Source organism: Trichechus manatus, unplaced genomic scaffold, assembly GCF_000243295.1.
Source record: "Trichechus manatus latirostris isolate Lorelei unplaced genomic scaffold, TriManLat1.0 scaffold00027, whole genome shotgun sequence".
NCBI classification, from domain to species: domain Eukaryota; kingdom Metazoa; phylum Chordata; class Mammalia; order Sirenia; family Trichechidae; genus Trichechus; species Trichechus manatus.
The window spans coordinates 14,414,161-14,432,294 of record NW_004443963.1 but is presented as its reverse complement, the minus strand read 5'-3'; the positions used below and the strand labels follow the sequence as shown (position 1 = coordinate 14,432,294).

Sequence of the window (18,134 nt, the reverse complement as noted above, 5' to 3'; positions counted from 1 at the left end):
GTGTCCCCTGGCCACCTGGGCCTCTCACCACACATCTCAGGAGCGTGTCCGAGGCTTAAATGCTTTTCTACAGGGTGGCCCTCATAGCTTAGGCTTCCAGAGCCCTCAGGCCTCTGTCCCTCCCAACTGCAGGTCTACCAGAATGCAGAGGGACCAGTAGGTGGCAGGGTGTCTCTGTCCATGCCATCTCCCTGGGTTGCTCTTTTTTCATTGCTGCATTCCTGCCTCTTGGCTCAGTTCTTGGCACTCAGATACAGGGGGCTTTGCACACATGTGGTGCCTAAGCTATGAATTCTGAGGGAAGAATTATCCCTGTGAGCTGGGGGGGTTCTTGAGGCACGGCTTGGTGGAGGAGGCAGGCTTGGAAAGGGGTTTGAGAGGAGAGGGCCAAGACTCGGGAGAATGGCTCTCAGGCAGGTGGGCTGCCCTGGCCGTGACACTCTGGGTCCTCTTGGCAGGAGCTGGCAGCTGCCGAGCGTGCCAAGCGCCAGGCCCAGCAGGAGCGGGATGAGCTGGCCGACGAGATTGCCAATAGCAGCGGCAAAGGGTGAGCCGTGGGCAGCACGTGTGTCCACGTGTGGAGGCGGGTGGTGGGGGCAGCACCCACTGCTGGGACAGGCCCTCACACGTCTCCCTCCTTGCCCAGAGCCCTGGCATTGGAGGAGAAGCGGCGCCTGGAGGCTCGCATCGCCCAGCTGGAGGAGGAGCTGGACGAGGAGCAGAGCAACACGGAGCTGGTGAACGATCGGCTGAAGAAGGCAAACCTGCAGGTGTGGGGCCAGGTTGGCCGGGCTCCTCTCACACGGGGCCCAGGCCTGCTTCTGAGACCAGGGCTCAGGGTGCTCCCCCAACGTGAATCAGGCCTCACAGACGGCAGCTGGCACAAGTACAGGCCTGGGTGTCAGCTGCTCGCTGATAGCTTAAGGGCAAGATGTCGTGGCACCTTTAAAGGTCCTCCACAGTTTCTCTCTCGGGAGTCAAGTTGCTGGACCTTTATTAATGGTAGCATATTTTCCTGGGAGAGCTGGAGCCTGCACCCCAGGGCCTGGTGTTATCTGGGGCAGGGGCTGAGGCCCTCTGTGGGATCCGGCTGCCCTCTTAGTGCCCTGCGGCCATGCCCTGGATGTCTCCCACCAATCTTCCTCGTGTCACCGGCCCTCCTTTTCACAGATTGACCAGATCAACACCGACCTGAACCTGGAGCGCAGCAACGCCCAGAAGAACGAAAATGCACGGCAGCAGTTGGAGCGCCAGAACAAGGAGCTCAAGGTCAAGCTGCAGGAGATGGAGGGCACTGTCAAGTCCAAGTACAAGGCCTCCATTGCTGCCCTGGAGGCCAAGATCGCACAGCTGGAGGAGCAGCTGGACAACGAGACCAAGTACGTGCCCCACCCCAGCCCGCCCAAGCTGTAGATGCCCAGGACCTGGAGCCACCCTCGGGCCCTGCTGGGGTGCTGTCCCCAGAGCCGGGTCAGGAGCCAGGACAGAAACCAGCCTGAGTCCCAGCAGCCATTTCCTTCCATCCTGATGGGGCCCTCATGGGGGCCCTGTGGAGTTTGAATAGGAGCCTGTAGCCCACCCTAAAGCTGAGAAGTTTGATGACTGGCTGTGAGGGCTAAGTCAAGGGTAGGGTTCCTGCCTAGATGGGCAGTAATCTTATGGGCCCAGTAAGACTGAGACTTCCCAAATCTCAGCTTTCCGTTTTCCAAGCTCATGCTCTTTGTGAGGTGCCACTTGCCTTCCCTGAGCCCCAGTTACCTCATCTGTACAATGGGAAGAGTCACAGTGCCTCTGATAAGAGCCAAAAGCAAACAGTAGGTGTTCAGAGCACATAGTGGGTGTTCAGTAAAGACTGTCACCCTTCACATCAAGGCCCCGGGTAGTGGGTAATCCAGCTTGTGACTTGTTGGCCGGACCCCTGGAGGAGGGTCTGGAAGCCGTGTTCACTGCTGAGCCACCATGTCTGTGCCGCACAGAGAGCGCCAGGCGGCCTGCAAACAGGTGCGTCGGGCCGAGAAGAAGCTGAAGGACGTCATGCTGCAGGTGGATGATGAGCGGAGGAATGCCGAGCAGTTCAAGGACCAGGTGTGTGCGAGGGCCAAGCTGCAGGGACCCGCCTGCCCGACAGTGGGAGAGGGGCTGGGTGGGCTGCCCCTGCCCAGAGCCTCTAACGAGGGCCACTGGCCACCTGTCTCTGCAGGCTGACAAGGCGTCCACTCGCCTGAAGCAGCTCAAGCGGCAGCTGGAGGAGGCCGAGGAGGAGGCCCAGCGGGCCAACGCCTCCCGCCGGAAACTGCAGCGTGAGCTGGAGGACGCCACTGAAACCGCCGATGCTATGAACCGCGAGGTCAGCTCCCTCAAGAACAAGCTCAGGTGAGCCCGCCCGACCTTGACCTTCGGCTTCCCACTGGCCCCTTTGCCTTATGATTTCTCCTTAAAAAGCTTGCTTGTTCTGAAAAGCACACTCCAGAACCTTCAGCGCCTGTGACCCTGGTGTCATCTCTAAGCCAGGTGCCAGTGGGCAAGACGCTCAGTGAAAGACTGTCAGTCACAGAGCCATCTGGGCCCCCTTCATCGGGTCTTCCTGCCTCGGAGGTTTTGGATGCTCTCCTGGGCCTTAGCCCAGCTTTCCAATAAACAGGAAACTCTTGGTGATTATAGGCCATCTCCAGGTTATGAATTTCGGACTTACGTACAACCTGTAGTTGCAAACCAGCCCCCATAAAGCCAATTATATTAAAAATTTGAAGTACATACAATGGTCCATAACAACAAACGAGCGCTATTTTGTGACACACATTGAAACATTATTATTATTCCTACTGTATTATTATGTTAAAGATGTTTTTGTGTATCTGCAAGTATTGCTTTAATGTTTTTTATGCATAGAAAGATACATGGTATACTGTATACTAAGACAAACATTTGACTAAGTGACCTTAGATACGAACCATACCTAACTGCTCTGACATAGGTACCAATTTGATTTAAAGACAGATTTAGGATTGGAACTTGTTAGTAATCCAGCCTGTATTCCCATTCCGTTTTAAAAGTCTGTTCCTGTCATTGCTGTAAGCCCGATGAGCACTTTTCAATGCTGAGCTTTTTGAATTAGAAGTTGATGGAGGCAACCTGGCCCAGCCCCTGGCACATAGCCCCCAGTGCCTAGTAAATATGCAAGTGTAATCTTGTAAGGCTTGTAAACACTAAAGGGCATCTTTGCATTGCTAAAGGGGGTGTTAGGATTTCCGAAGTGTAGCCCAAGGTGAGGCAGGGCTTCTTTTTCTCCAGAATTCTCATTTTTACCTCATTTGCACAGGAGTCTTTTTTTTTTTTTTTTTTAGCATAAAGCAACAAGAGCAGACATCGTGGTCAGTATTTAATGTTAATCCATGTGCAGCGCATAGACCTCTGTGCCTTCGCTCTCTTGGCACCAGCTTTTTAATAAGTTTGAGCAAAGGGTGGCATTTTGCAGAAGGCAACGCTCTACCCTTGCAACTCTCCCCTTTTAATTCAGTCCTGTTTTCTTGACTGTTTGATGCCAGTGTTTTGTGTTAAAATGTCTGATACCTGGATGTTTCGCAGGAAGTGTGGTTACCTGCTTTCTCCAGAGACTCAGTGTTGCCTCTCCCTCTGGGGAGAAGTGCCTAGTTTCCATCCAAAATTCACCTTGCGATGTGTGTGCTATGTTGTGTGCCCTCCCCCCACCCCCACCCCACCCCGGCCCTCCTGACCCTTGACCTTTGCTCCTCCAGGCGTGGGGACCTGCCCTTTGTCGTGCCCCGCCGAATGGCCCGGAAAGGTGCCGGTGACTGCTCGGACGAAGAGGTGGACGGCAAAGCGGACGGGGCTGAGGCCAAAACTGCCGAATAAGTCTCCTCTTCTCCTGCTGCGAAGATGGACAGACGACTCCACCTCCCCTTCCTAACCGTGCAGCACCCCCTGTCCACCTTCTGGGGACTGCTGTGACCGCGCCCCCCAAGTCCCCAGTTCCCACCAGGCCAAGAGACCTCAGGCCTGCAGATGCCTGCCAGTCCCCCCGGCTTCCTCTGCTGCAGTCCCTTCAGCTCCACTCCTTCCCCTCCTCCCAGAATCTGATACCAAAGAGTCAGGGTCCAGGGCCCAGGCCTGGGAAAGAGTGACCAGCGGGCTCTCCAGCCCTTTCTTGCCAAAAAGCACAAGATGGCGAGTCAAGGAGGGCAGGCCCCTGGGGATGGGCCAGAGTGTTTTCTATGAATCTAGTTTTCTTCCGACTAACGGAGTTTTGATAGCCTGACGCGCCCCATTAGGGTCGGCACCTTCCCCCACCCTGCCACCAGCACCCCCTCTTCCTCCCCAGTCTGCTGTTGGCAATCACACGTGGTGACCTCACACACCTGCTGCCTCATCCGCCCCCCACTTCAGGGGCTCTGGGTGGTTTGGCAAGAGTAGAGAGTAGGCCCCAGGGGCTCCACTTCCGTGCCTGCATGGAATGCTGGGGCGAGGGAGGGGGTGAACTGTCCTCAGACCCCTTCCTGATTGCAAAATGTCTCAAGTGCAATGATGATCCCCCTCCTTTGCTGAGAACAGCCTGTCCCTGCCACAGCCAGCCTGTGGGGCCGAGCAGGCTGGGCATCGGGGCCCAGCTGGAACGGCCAGTAGCCTTCCGGCGCTTCTCCCAATACTCTCGGGGACCAAATCTATTTAATGGTTAAGGGACTTGTCCCAAGTCTGACAGCCAGAGCGTTAGTGAGGGCCAGCGGCTGTCCCGCAGCTTTGTACCTGCTCCAGGACTGGGGCCGAGGGTAGTTGATCGGCACCGTTGACTCAGTATCGTTTAAAAACCTGTTGTCTATCTACACAGATCTGTTTTAAAAGTAAAAATAAAAAGGGGTTTTCTACCCACCCCCTTGTCATAAATGATAGAATTCCAAGTCTTTATCACTGCCTTTCCTTTGGAACCATGTTTAGAAGAGAGTGGCTTGTCCTACGCTGGTCTACACTGGTTGCTGAATTTACCTGTATTCTTAACTGTTTTGTATATGCTGCATTTAGACTTAACTATGGCAAAGAAGGCATTTTTTTTTTTTTTTTAAGGAAACAAACTCAATGAATCATGAACATATATGAAAGCTACAGATGCCTACAAAGCTCTGAATTCAGGTCCCAGTAGCTGTCACAACGGAGTGAATGGAACTCCCACCCCCCTTTTTTATATAATAAAAGTGCCTTAGCATGAGTTGCAGCTGTCACCACTACAGTAAGCTGGTTTACAGGTGTTTTCCACTGAGCGTCACAATAAAGAGTACCATGTGCTACATGCGTGTGTCCCGTTGTCCGTCTGCAGAGGGGGCAGGCCTGTAAGGGGCTGGGCTTTGCTTCTGCAGCAGGCAGCGACTTTGTGCAGCTTCCAGGTGCTTCCAGTAGTGCCTTGTGGCTGGGCCATGGGCGCGGATGGGGTTAGGCAGTCGCAGAAAAATAAGGTGGAAAGATTGGCCAGATTTAAGGATGCTAGGAGCCTTGGTGGTACAATGGTTAAGCGCTCAGCTGCTAACCAAAGGCTGGCGGTTCGAACCCACCTAGTGGCTCTGTGGGAGAAAAGACCTGGTGATCTTCTTCAGTAAACAGCACAGCCTAGAAAACCATATAGGATAGTTCTCCTCTGTCAGATAGGGTGGTTACGTAACAAGAAGTGTGTCTTACGTAAACTTGGTTTAGTTCAGTTATTGAGCACCTACATGTGCTTGACATTGAGCTGGCACTAGGGATAGAGACACCAGTGAGACCCAAGCACTGACTCCGGGAGCTTCCTTAATCATCAAACTGCAATGCCTGCCCTGTGGAAGTGTGTCCTGAATGTTGAGGCAGGAAGGAGGGAGCCAGTGACTATTGGAGTGGGAGGCTCTTCACACAGCTGGCAAAGCTTTTGGTTATTCAATCATCCCCTTCACAAGTGCTGAGCATCAGCCAGGCCCCTTGCCAGGTGCTGAGAGTACAAGGCAGTAGAAGACAGGTGTCCCTGCAGAGGCCAGAAGGAGAGGAGGGAAGGAAGGCTTTTCTCTGAGAAGGGATGTGGCATCTACCTGAATCAAGGAGTGCAGGGGAACAGCAGGCTGCACGCCGGTGCCCTGGGCTGCCTCGTTTGGCCGGCAAGGCTTCTAGGGACCATTGCACCCCTCTAGGTGGGACACAGCTTTTCCAGTGCACCCCAGGCCTCCAACAGCAACCTGGCCCACCTCTGAGCAGGTTCCACTTCAGTTCCTGGGAAGGCAGCCACAGGAGAGGTAGGTGGGGCCGGGCACTGGAGGGCTGTGTGCTTCCCCCTTTTCATGTTGCTTGGGGTTTTCTGGCTACAAAAGGACTGCAGTTCATCTTCAGAACGTTCCCCTTTCCTCAATGTCTCTTCATCCACTAGGGGTCTCCCCATCACTGTGAACCGTGCTGGTGCAGAGGGAGAGCTGCCTTCATCTTTGGGGCCTTGGCCACGCAGCATTTTTTTTTTTTTTTTAAGAAGCCCACTTTTTCTTTTCTTTTTAGATTCACAGGCGTAAAATTACATTTCAACAAAAATAACCAAAACAATATCATATAGGGAAAAAAATACAAAAACTGCATGCTCACTGAATATGCCTATAAATGAAAAACCAAACCCGTTGCTGTTGAGTTGATTCCGACTCATAGTGACCCTATAGGACAGAGTAGAACTGCCCCATAGGGTTTCAAGGACCATCTGGTGGATTCAAACTGCTGACATTTTGGTTAGCAGCCATAGCTCTTAACCACTATGCTACCAGGGGAATATGCTTATAGATGATTAATATACAGAATTGCTGTACACTCAAATTTTTGTCTTTCTGCAATTATAACTAAAGGAAGTTATGAGGAAAACAATGATTCCCTATATTAAATGCCTGTGTGGACACTTTGAATATATCCATGTATGCCAACATTAATGTTTTTAACAAATTCAGTTTACTGATGACAATGCCACTTACAGGAGACAACATATATCTAAACTTTCTTTGTTGTCTTAATAACATCCTCAGTAGAGTGTCTCAGAGGTATGTTGACAGAAATAGAAGAGATTTTAAAATAATTTCAGCAAACTCAGCATATTCATTTTTAACACAGTGAACTAACTGATGCATCCTTTTCAAAATGCATCTTAAATCTCTCATTGGTAACAAGTTCCAGCAATTTATACTGTAAAATTATTGTCAATACCCAGCTGTTTCTTAAACCTCCCTTCCAATCCATACATCCACACATTCATGCATATATACACACATAACAAGCAACCATCAGACGCTCCTGGCTTGGGGCTCAGCTCTGCCATTTTCTGTGTTCTTTGGCAAATGCGGAGCCCTGGTGGGACATTGGTTGAGAGCTTGGCTGCTGATTTAAACGGCGGCGGTTCAAATCCACCAGCCGCTCTTTGGAAACACTATGGGGAAGGCCAACTCTGTCCCATAGGGTCGCTATGAATCGGAATTTGTTTTTGTTTGTTTGGGCAAGGGCATTGCGTCTCTGGGTGGATTCCTCAGCAGGGTCCGAGGTTAAGAGATAGGCTCAGAAACCCTGAAGCTACAATGCCAGCTCTTTGTCTTCCTGGGTGGACTTGGACAAGTTGCCCACCCTCTGCCCCACTATGTGTAAAATGGGAAAATAGCAACTGCCACTTAGGTTGTGTGGAGCAGTAGGTGACAAGGGTGAGGCACCCAGCATGGTGCCCGGTGCACAAAGGGGCTGAGAGCATGTTACCTATATGATGATCCTGGCCCCACCGCCTCCTCAAGTTGGTTGGGAGGATGGAGGCAGAGCTGGCTGAAAAAAATGCCAACTGCAAAACTCTAACAAGTATTTGTCATTACGGAATTTGTTAAGTCCACCACCCATCTGTGTGTCGTAGTGTGGTGGCTTGCGTGTAGCTATGATGCTGGAAGATATGCCTGGTATTTCAACTACCAGCAGGATCATTCATGGTGGACAGATTTCAGCAGACTTCCAGACTAAGAGACTGGGAAGAAAGGCCTGGTGATCTACTTCCAAAAATTAGTCAATGAGAACCATATGGATCACTACAGAACATTGTCCAATATAGTGCTGGAAGATGAGCCCCCTAGGGTGGAAGGCACTACACAGTATCCACAACAATGGACTCAAATGTACCAACGATCGTGGAAATGACACAGGACTGGGCAACTTTAGTTCTCTTGTACCTAAGGTTGCAATGAGCAGAGCTGACTCAACAGCAACTAACCACGATTTGTTAAGTAACAAAACACAGAAGGATGTACACTCTTCATGTCTTGTCTGCTCGTTGTCTTCATGGAGGGATACACTCCTTTGTCCTGACGAGGGAGGACAGCAGCAGTGGGAGCCTGCGGAGGTGGAGGCGGTCTACCTGGGAACCAGCTTAAGAAGAGGGTCCAATTTTGGCAAAACAATTGCACATGCGCCCCGTGGACCATTAGCTTCATGTGGGCCTCCTTGCTGTCTCACCCTGGACAAGTCACTACCTAAACGAATAATTTGTTTCATAAGGATTGACACAAAGCTGGTTCCTATGAGGCAGAGGTTAAAGATGTCCCAAATGTCCAACTTTTCCAAGCTGCTGTACCACTCCATCATCTCTTACATGCATTACTCCCTTCCGCCTCAGCACTCTCCCTCCCATCTTTAGGTTCCCTAATTTGCTGCAAATTCTCACAGAACTCACGAATAAAGGAAATGGCTCATATGGTTGTGGATGCTGGCAAGTCTCAAAATTCATGGATCAAGCATAGGCGTCTCCTGACCCACGTGGCCGCAGCAGCTGAGGAACCCAAACTGGTGGTTCAGACCACAAGCTGCTGACCCACAAGGCTGCCAAAGCTGGTGAGTCAGGCCACATGATAGGCCTCCGGCCCAAGGGCATGTGGAGGTTGGTGAATCCTAGAATTGGCAGGTCAGACAGCAGGCCTCTGGGGAGGTCAGCTGATGATGAACCAGATTTGGAATCCAGATGCAGAGAGAGAGAGACAGAGCCTCGCCAGGACACACACATATATCTTAGATGCAGGCCATACCCCAGGGAAGGGCGTAACTTTAGTAAGAGGGGCTTGAGTCACGCCCTTCTGCAAGGCTGTGACCCAAGACCCAACTTACACCAATCCTGCCTCATCAACGTATAGAAGTCAAGATCCACAACACAAAAATGGAGGACAACCACACAATACTGGGAATCATGGTGTAGCCAAGTAGACACATAACCCCAAAAATCACAGGTTCCATATACCTTATTTGCATTGTCCCTCTCAATCAATGTGTGTCAGTCACAAAGACCATGGCTAGAAGGGCCAGATTAAGTAATTCATTGCACTGCACTATTTCTCTGAGCAGCTTCCGTATCTGTCAAGTAAAGTACACTAGACCCTCTCTACTCAAAGTGTGGTCCCAGGACCAGCAGCACCGGCTGCCTGTGGGAGCTGGTTAGAAACAATTTTGGGCTCCACCCCAAACCCTCCGAATCGGCACTTGTGTTTTCACAAGATCCCCTAGATGACCTTGAAGCATTTTACCAGCATCTTGACTGTCCTCAGCCCCCAAGAATGTTCCCTGGGGCCTGCCCGAACCTATGGGTTGTGTTAGACTCTGGGTCCCAGATCCAGTGGGGAACACTGGGAGGGGCTGCTCTGTCTTCAGCACAGCTCTTTGTGCCTCTGCAGTCCACCATTGTACCGAGGGATGGTTCATGTAGCAACTCCTTCGTACTCCTCCTCAGGCTGGGTTCTCTAGAGAAGCAAAACCAGTAAGCGTATAAATATATATAGAGAAAGATTTATATCAAGGAGACGGCTCAAGCAATTGTAGAGGCTGGAACGTCCCAAGTTTGTGGATCAGGATAGAGGCCTCTCTGGATTCACGTAGCTGCAGGGGCTGGTGAACCCAAGATTGGCAGGTCGGGGAGAGCAGGGCTCCCGCTCACTGGCTGTGAAGATGGACCAATTCAAAGTTCAGCAGGTAAGCTGATAGCTCAAGTTCCAAAACCCAGAGGTCAGATGAACAGGAGGCGGCTAAGGATCCAGAGGGAGCCACAACCAGAAAGTCTGCTCATATTTAGATGCAGGCCACACCCCCAAGGAAACTCCATTTCAAATGATTGGCTGCTCACAGCAGATTCCATCATGGGAGTGATCACATATAAACACTGAGAATCATGGCCCAGCCAAGTTGATACACAATCTTAACCATCACAATGGGCCTTGAAACCAGGTACGGTCCCTGCCACGAAGAACTAGTCTAGAGAGACATGTGACTCCAAGGGGTAGGGGGAGAGCACAGTCCATGCAGCTGGACTTAAAGTGTCCCCCCGCCCCCACAGTGCCATGGGGCAGAGCAGGGGGCAGTGGACGCTGCCAGGGAGGATGCTGGAGGACTTGTCAGAGGACGTGATGCCTGACTGGGCTTTGAAGGATGGGCATGGTTTTTCCCGGCTGTAGGAGGCCCTGGGTGTGCACATGGTTAAGGGCTCAATTACTAGCTGACAGGTTGGTGGTTCAAACCCACCCAGAGGCACCTCAGAAGACAGGCCTGGTGATCTGCTTCTGAAAGGTCACACCCTTGAAAATCCTATGGGGATGTTGTATTCTGCACACATGGGGTCGCCATGAGTCGGAATTGACTCGATGGTAACTAACAACAAGAGAAGTAGGTACTCCTGGCAATAAACCTGCATCCACAAATGTCTAGGAGCAGCAAGGCCATGGCATTCAAGGAGGTACGTGGGGAGTGCCTGGTAAGTGCAGGACGGTGATAAGTGCTGGTGACCCAGAGGTGAATAGGCAGGGATGCTGGGGGAGGGGCACAGGAGGTTGGGGCTGGGGATGAGTCCGTGAGGGGAGGGGAGTCATTTGCTGTGGGCCGCACAGCCAGTTAGTGGTAGGGCTGGGCCTGTTCTGGAGCGTTGCTCCTCCTGGAAGACCCTGCAGATCCCCAGGAAGGGCTTGGAATGTCAGGCCTGGGTTTGTTCTTCTCAGTGGTCAGCCAAGGGGGTGGGACTGGGCTGAGGGTGGTGCTGCTGGCAAGAGAGCTTTCGAAAGTGTGTGTTTAACCTCAGCTATTGTGAGGTGTGGCTTTGGGTTTCCTTTCCGGGGTTTGAGCATATGTGGAAGTGGAGAGAATGCATCTGGTGACTTCACAAACACTTGGACACTCAGGCTGGTGTCTCGGTCCACACACCTAAGAACAGCCGGATCTTACTCAAACTTTGCAAGGGGACAGTTCCTTGGTAAGCTGGGGGGTAGGGTGAGATGAGGAGAGTTATGACCACCCATCTCATCCCCACAACTCTGTAAGAAAAGGATTATCATCATCCTTTTTTAGAGGAGGAAAAATCAAAGCAGAGCCTCGGTAATGGGCCCGAGGTCAACAGCTACCTCATGGCAGAGTCCAGATTTGAACCCAGGTTTTCTGCCCCCTCCCTCCCCGTGTGCCCATGAGCAGTGGTAGATGGAGGCCAGCTCAGACAGGTTACAAAGCTCCCCTGGACTCAGCATGGGTTCCCAGCTGCCTGAGACCTGGCCAGTTGACCCCAGAAGGAAGGTAAGTGCTGGTGCATCTGACCCTTTGGGCACTTTGGAGGAAGCAGAGGAGGGGGAGAAGGGGTGGTGCTGCTGAGGCCTGACGGGGGCAAAGGATTTCTTTGAGGTACAAGGAATCCAGAGGTTGTTCCACCTACCCTGTCTGAGAACCTGCTCTGTGCCTGGCTCTTTGGGGGAAACTGAGGCCCTGAGAGGGCAGGGACTGGGCCAGAGTGCCTTGCCCACATGATGAGAGGCCGAGCAGGGAGATGGCAGGACTCCAGCCCCTGCACCCCACAAGCCCCCTGTTCAGGCCTGCCGGATGAGGGGAAAAGAGAGAGGAAGTCCTGTGTGTCTGGAATCAAAAGATGGCACAGACATAGGGCATGAGGAGGGCATGTTGTGGAATGGTATCCACAGTGCCCTCCAGGCTTTGTGATCTTAAAATAAAAGACCAAACTGCACATGTGTGAGTATAATCTGTGCTTAGATCTGTGTGTTTGTAGAAGCAGAGACAAACCTGGAAGGCACAGACCAAGCTGTTACCAGAGGTAACAATGTCTGTGGGGACAGAGTAGAGTTTCACTTGTTACTTTAGAAATTTTATCTTAAATCCCAGAGTCAGAAGGCCTGGTGTTGGCATCCACTCAGCCCACCGAGAGCTGTGTGAGCCTGGGTAAATCACTTTCCCTCTCTGCGCCTCAGTTCTTCAGCTGATAATGGGGTTAGAGTTCTCTGCTCTGCTGACCCCATGGCCAACTTCTGGCAATGCCTGGGCAGTGGGAGTGAGGGGGAAGTAGGGGTCGTGGGGAACTGGGGTAAACTAGAAGCACCCTCAGGTGCAGATGAGGGTTGCTGGGTAAAGTGTGGGCCTAATTTACCAGATGTCTCATTTTAAGAGGTTCTCAGAATTATAGATTATCTGGTATAAAAGTGTCTAAATTTTACATGTTGACAACCAAATGAAAAAATTTAAACCTTGCATACGGCTTCCCTTCTCCTTCCCCTCTCTGTCCTGCTCTTCCTCCTTTGCCCCTCTCCTCCTCCCCACAACACACTGGGGAGACCTAGCTAGGGGGAGTCTCGCATTTTCACTTCTCTGTTACAGGCTACTCCCAGTTTCCACTTGTCCTTTAGTCGATCCTGACTTAGGGCAACGCCATGTGTCTCAGAGTCGAACTGTGCTCCACAGGGTTTTCAATGGCTGATTTTTCAGACATAGATCACCAGGCCTTTCTTCCAAGGCACCTCTGTGTTGACTTGAACCTCCAACCTTTCGGTCACCAGCTGTGTGTTTAACCATTTGTGCCACCCAGGGACTCCTACAGGCTTCTAAGGGTGTCTTATTATATGCTGCTTCTTATTCCTCATTTTTTTTAACAGCTCCAGAGTATTCCCTAGTACTAAAGGACCCTAATGGGCCTATCTGCTCCCTTGTTGTTGTGTGTGTCATCTAGCTGATTTCGACTCACAGTGACCCTATATGACACAGTAGAAGTGCCTCATAGGGTTTCCTAGGCTGTAATCTTTAGGGAAACAGACTGCCACATTTTTCTCCTGCGGAGTGGCTAGTGGGTTCAAACTGCTGACCTTTGGGTTAGCAGCCCAGTGCTTAAGCATTGCACCACCAGGGCTCCTCATCTACTCCCTTAAGAGTGGACATTTAGTTATGTCCCTCTCTGTTGGTGCTAAATACAACGCTGCACTAAACATCCTAAAATCCATGTGCTTGCACACTTAGCCTGTGGTCTCTGTCACTTAGAGACCTAGGAGTGGTTGTTGGGCAGAGAGTAGGCACTTGTTAGGATTTGTGGGCTTGATCTTGCTAGGTTATGCTCCAAAACTCTGAAACCTTTTATACTCTCCTGTCTACAGGGAATGAGGGAGTGCTGCCCATCCCCTCGCCAACTGGACATCAAGTGTCCTTTTAGGTTTCAAAAATGTGTCTCTTTGTATTAACTTGCATTTTTTGAATTTCGAGTGAAAATGAGTATCTATTCATGTGTTTACTGTTCATTTGTGTTTCTTCTGGGAATTATCAGTTTATATCTCTTACCTACGTTTTAAAAATTGGTTTCCGTCTTTGCATGTTGGTTTGTGGGATCTTTGCGTCCAGTGGATATTCACCTTTTGCCTATTATGAGCTTTTCCAATGTTTTCTCCTGGTTATTGTAATCTGGTTTTGTTGGTGGTGCCCTTCGCAATTTTTATTTTGAAGAGCTCAGATCTGTCACATTTTCCCTTTATGGCTTCTGGGATTTGTGCCTTTGTTAGAAAGGTTTCCCCAACTCAACGTTATTTTTATCGTTTCTTCCAGTACGTTTGTGAATTTTTTCTTTCTGGTTTACATTTTGAGCTTTAATTTCTTTAGGTGTTTTTTTTCTTTTTTTTTTGGAGAAGACTCTTTTAAAAAAAAAGTAAGACGCATTTAGTGAGTACCTACTAGAAAGAAAAAGGAACAAGACTTCTTTTATGCCTTTAAAGGAGCCTCCAGTACAGTAGGGAAAGGACATCCACCCTCTCCCCCAAAAAGTTCCTGCAAGCAATTAGTGACTGAGAATGGGATGAAACTGAAGGGACCTGAGACCCTGACCTGGACCTGAGCCCCAAGGCCCCAATGAAAGGGGAAGCTTTGGAATATTGAATATTCAAATTTTAGCTGAGATCCATATCTTCCCACAATTCTCTCTTCCTCTTCATATGAAATATCAGGCCTGGAGGAAGGTGACACAAGGAAATAAATGGAAAGACTTAGAAAAAAATTGTTGTTTGTTGTTGGTTGCTAATGAGCTGATTCTGACTCATGGTGACTCGTGATAGAGCTGTCAAAAGTACATTAGAATGGAAAGGGAAGAGGCCCTGGGTAAGTAAAGACTAGTGAAGAAGAAGAAGAAAGTAGGATGACTTGCACTACCTGATCTCAGAACCTACTATACAGCTATGGTAGTCAAAACAGCCTGGTACTGGTACAACACATAAATTGACCAATGAAACAGAATTGAGAACCCAGATGTAAATTCATCCACCTACGGTCACCTGATCTTCGACAAGGGCCCAAAGTCCAACAAATGGGAAAAGACAATCTTTTTAACAAATAGAGCTGGAAAAACTGGATGTCCATCTGCAAAAATGAAACAGGACCCATACCTCACACCATACACAAAAACTAATTCAAAATGGATCAAAGACCTAAATATAAAACCAAAAACTATAAAGATCACAGAAGTAAAAATAGGATCAACGCTAGAGGCCCTAATACACAACATTAACAGGGTAAAAACCATAACTAACAACACACAAAATCCAGAAGATAAGCTAGATAACTGGGATCTTCTAAAAATTAAACACTTATGCTCATCAGAAGACTTCACCAAAAGAGTAAAAAGAGAACCTACAGACTGGGAAAAAATTTTGGCTTATGAAAAATCTGACAAAGGTCTAATCTCTAAAATCTACAGGAAAATCCAACACCTCTACAACAAACAGACAAATATTCCAATTAAAAAGTGGGCAAGGGAAATGAACAGACACTTCATCAAAGAAGACATTCAGTGGCTGACATATGAGGAAATGCTCACTATCACTAGCCATCAGTAATGCAAATCAAACCCACAATGAGATAGCATCTCACCCTGGCATTACTGGCACAAATCAAAACACAGAAAATAACAAACGTTGGAGAGGCTGCGGGGAGATTGGAACTCTTATGCACTGCTGGTGGGAATGCGAAATGGTACAACCATTTTGGGAAACCATATGACCCTTCCTCAGAAAGCTAGAAATAGAAATATCATATGATCCAGCAATTCCACTCCTAGGAATATATCCTAGAGAAATAAGAGATGTCACACAAATAGACATATGCACACCCATGTACATTGCAGCATTGTCCACAATAGCAGAAAAGATGGAAGCAACGTACATGCCCATCAACAGAAGAATGGATAAACAAACTATGGTACATACATACAATGGAGTATTATGCAATGATAAAGAACAATGATGAATCTGAAAAGCATCTCACCACATGGATAAATCTGGAGGGCATTATGCTGAGGGAAATAAGTCAATCACAAAAGGACAAATATTGTATGAGATCACTACTATAAAAACTCATGAAAAGGTTTACACACAAAAAGAAACAATCTTTGATGGTTATGAGGGAGGCCAGGGGTGGTGATGGAAAAACACTAAATAGACAGTAGATAAGTGGTAACTGGTGAAGGGTAAGACTGTACACAATACTGGGGAAGCCAGCGCACCTTGTCCAAGGCAAGGTCATGGAAGCTCCACAGACACATTCAAACTCCCTGAGGGACCAGATTACTGGGCTGAGGGCTGTGGGGAGCATGGTCTCAGGGAACATCTAGCTCAATTGGCATAACATTGTTTATAAAGAAAATGTTCTACATTCTACTTTGGTGAGTATCGGCTGGGGTCTTAAAAGCTTGTGAGCAGACATTTAAGATAGTCTACTGGTCTCACCCCATCTGGAGCAAGTGGGAATGAAGAAAACCTAAGATACAAGGGAAAGATTGCTCTAAAGGACTAATGGACCACAACTATCACTGCCTCCACCAGACTGAGTCCAGCACAAATAGATGGTGCCTGGCTACCACCACTGACTGTGCTGACAGGGATCACAACAGAGGGTCCCAGACAGAGCTGGAGAAAAATGTAGAACAAAATTCTAAGTCACAAAAACAGACCAGACTTACTGGCCTGACAGAGACTGGAGAAACCCTGAGAGTGTGGCCCCCAGACACACTTTTATCTCAGTAATGAAGTCACTCCTGAGGTTCACCCTTCAGCCAAAGATTAGATAGGCCCATAAAACAAAATGAGACTAATGGGGCACACCAGCTCAGGGGCAAGGACTAGAAGGCAGGAGAGGACAGGAAAGCTGGTAATAGGGAACCCAAGGTCAAGAAGGGGAGTGTTGACATATCGTGGGTTTGGTAACCAATGTCACAAAACAATATGTGTACTAATAATTTAATGAGAAGCTAGTTTGTTCTGTAAACCTTCCTCTAAAGTAGAATAATAAAAAGATAAAAAAGTACATTAGATCAAAGGGGAAAATTCAGGACAGAATTTCAAATTCTCATGGAATTCACACATATATAACAAACCACATGGGGGCACAGTTATGAGGCTTCCTAGACATAGCCAAAGAACTCACAAGATTAGTTTAGTGGCTCAAGGGCCTTAACACCACAGTCTCTGGGGACAATTTAGTCAATTGGCATAACATAGTACACAAAGATAATGTTCTACATCCGAGTTCGGTGAGTAGAGTCTGAGGTCTTAAAAGCTTGCGAGCAGCCATCTAACATACAATTGTTGGTCTTTACTTGAGTGGAGCAAAAGAGAGTGATGGAAATCAAAGTCTCAAGAAAGAAACTAGTCCATGTGACTAATAGCCCATGTGAACCACAACCTCTTCAAACCTGATACCAGAAGAACTACATGGTGCCCAGCTACCAATACCTACTGTGCTGACAATGGACAGGATAGAAGGTCCACGATAGAATGGAAGAAAAATATACGACAAAACTCAAATTGCTTAAAAAGGCCAGATCTACTGAACCGATAGAGACTAGAGGAATCCCGGAGACTATCACCCTAAGATAACCTATGAGTCATCCTTCAGCGAAATGATAGATTGGCTTATAAAATAAACAGTATCATCTGTGAGTAATGTGCTCCCTTAGACAAAGAACTATATGAGACCAAATGGTCAACATTTACCCAAAAGCAAAGATGAGAAGGTAAGCAGGGTGTCTTAGTTATCTAGTGCTGCTGTAACAGAAATACCACAAGTGGATGGCTTTAACAAACAAATGTATTGTCTCCCAGTCTGGGAGGCTAGAAGCCCAAATTCAGGGTGCCAGCTCCAGGGGAAGCCTTTCTCCCTCTGTCAGCTCTGGGGGAAAGTCCTTGTCATTAATCTCCTCTGCTCTAGGAGCTTCTCAGCACAGAGACCCCAAGTCCAAAGGATGTGCACTTCTGGCTCTACATTCTTGGGCGTATGTCGTCCCCGTCTCTCTGCTCGCTTCTCTCTTTTATATCTCAAAAGAGATTGACACAAGATATAACCTTATCTTATAGACTAAGTCCTAACTCATTAACATAACTGCCATTAATCCCACCTCATCAACATCATAAAGATAGGGTTTACAACACGTAGGAAAATCACCTCAGATCACAAAATGGTAGACAATCACACAATACTTGGAATCATGGACTAACCAAGTTGACACATTTTTTTTTTTAAATATTTTAATGTACTTCAGGTGAAGGCTTACAGAACAAAGAGTTTCTCATGAAACAGTAATACACATGTTGTTTTATGACATTGGTTAACAACCCCACAACATATTAACCCTCTAATTTCTCAACCTTTATTTTTTTGGTGAAAATACACATAGCCAAAGATACACCGTTTCAAAAATTTCTACAGACACAGTTCAGTGACATTGACTACACTCTTCCAGTTGTGCTGTTATTCTCACTTAAGATGAAGGCTTACAGAACAAAATAGTTTCTCATTTAACAGTTATTACAAATGACAGTGGTTAACAATCTCACAAC

At 48.5% G+C, this 18,134-nt stretch overlaps 2 protein-coding genes across 6 annotated transcripts in view; both read left to right on the top strand.

Annotated features, from left to right (window-relative positions):
• The window catches only part of MYH9 (myosin heavy chain 9), a 103,563-nt gene extending 98,469 nt beyond the window's left edge, over positions 1–5,094 (top strand). Inside the window, exons 36-42 of one of the 2 annotated variants that reach the window (XM_023729038.1) lie at positions 459–547; positions 647–770; positions 1,171–1,379; positions 1,977–2,085; positions 2,201–2,373; positions 3,345–3,371; positions 3,756–5,094. In XM_023729038.1, the coding sequence (XP_023584806.1) occupies positions 459–547; positions 647–770; positions 1,171–1,379; positions 1,977–2,085; positions 2,201–2,373; positions 3,345–3,371; positions 3,756–3,873 (849 nt within the window). In that variant the 3' untranslated portion in view covers positions 3,874–5,094. The remainder of the gene's footprint in view (positions 1–458; positions 548–646; positions 771–1,170; positions 1,380–1,976; positions 2,086–2,200; positions 2,374–3,344; positions 3,372–3,755) is intronic. The other variant, XM_004373814.2, reaches the window with a different exon arrangement.
• Positions 5,095–10,901: 5,807 nt separating this feature from the next.
• LOC101342074 (apolipoprotein L3-like) overlaps positions 10,902–18,134 on the top strand; it is a 44,982-nt gene continuing 37,749 nt past the window's right edge. For 2 of the 4 annotated variants that reach the window (XM_004374024.2, XM_023729037.1), the window contains exon 1: positions 10,902–11,562. The gene's annotated coding sequence lies outside the window, so the exon portion shown is untranslated. The remainder of the gene's footprint in view (positions 11,563–18,134) is intronic. The other 2 variants (XM_023729035.1, XM_023729036.1) reach the window with 2 other exon arrangements.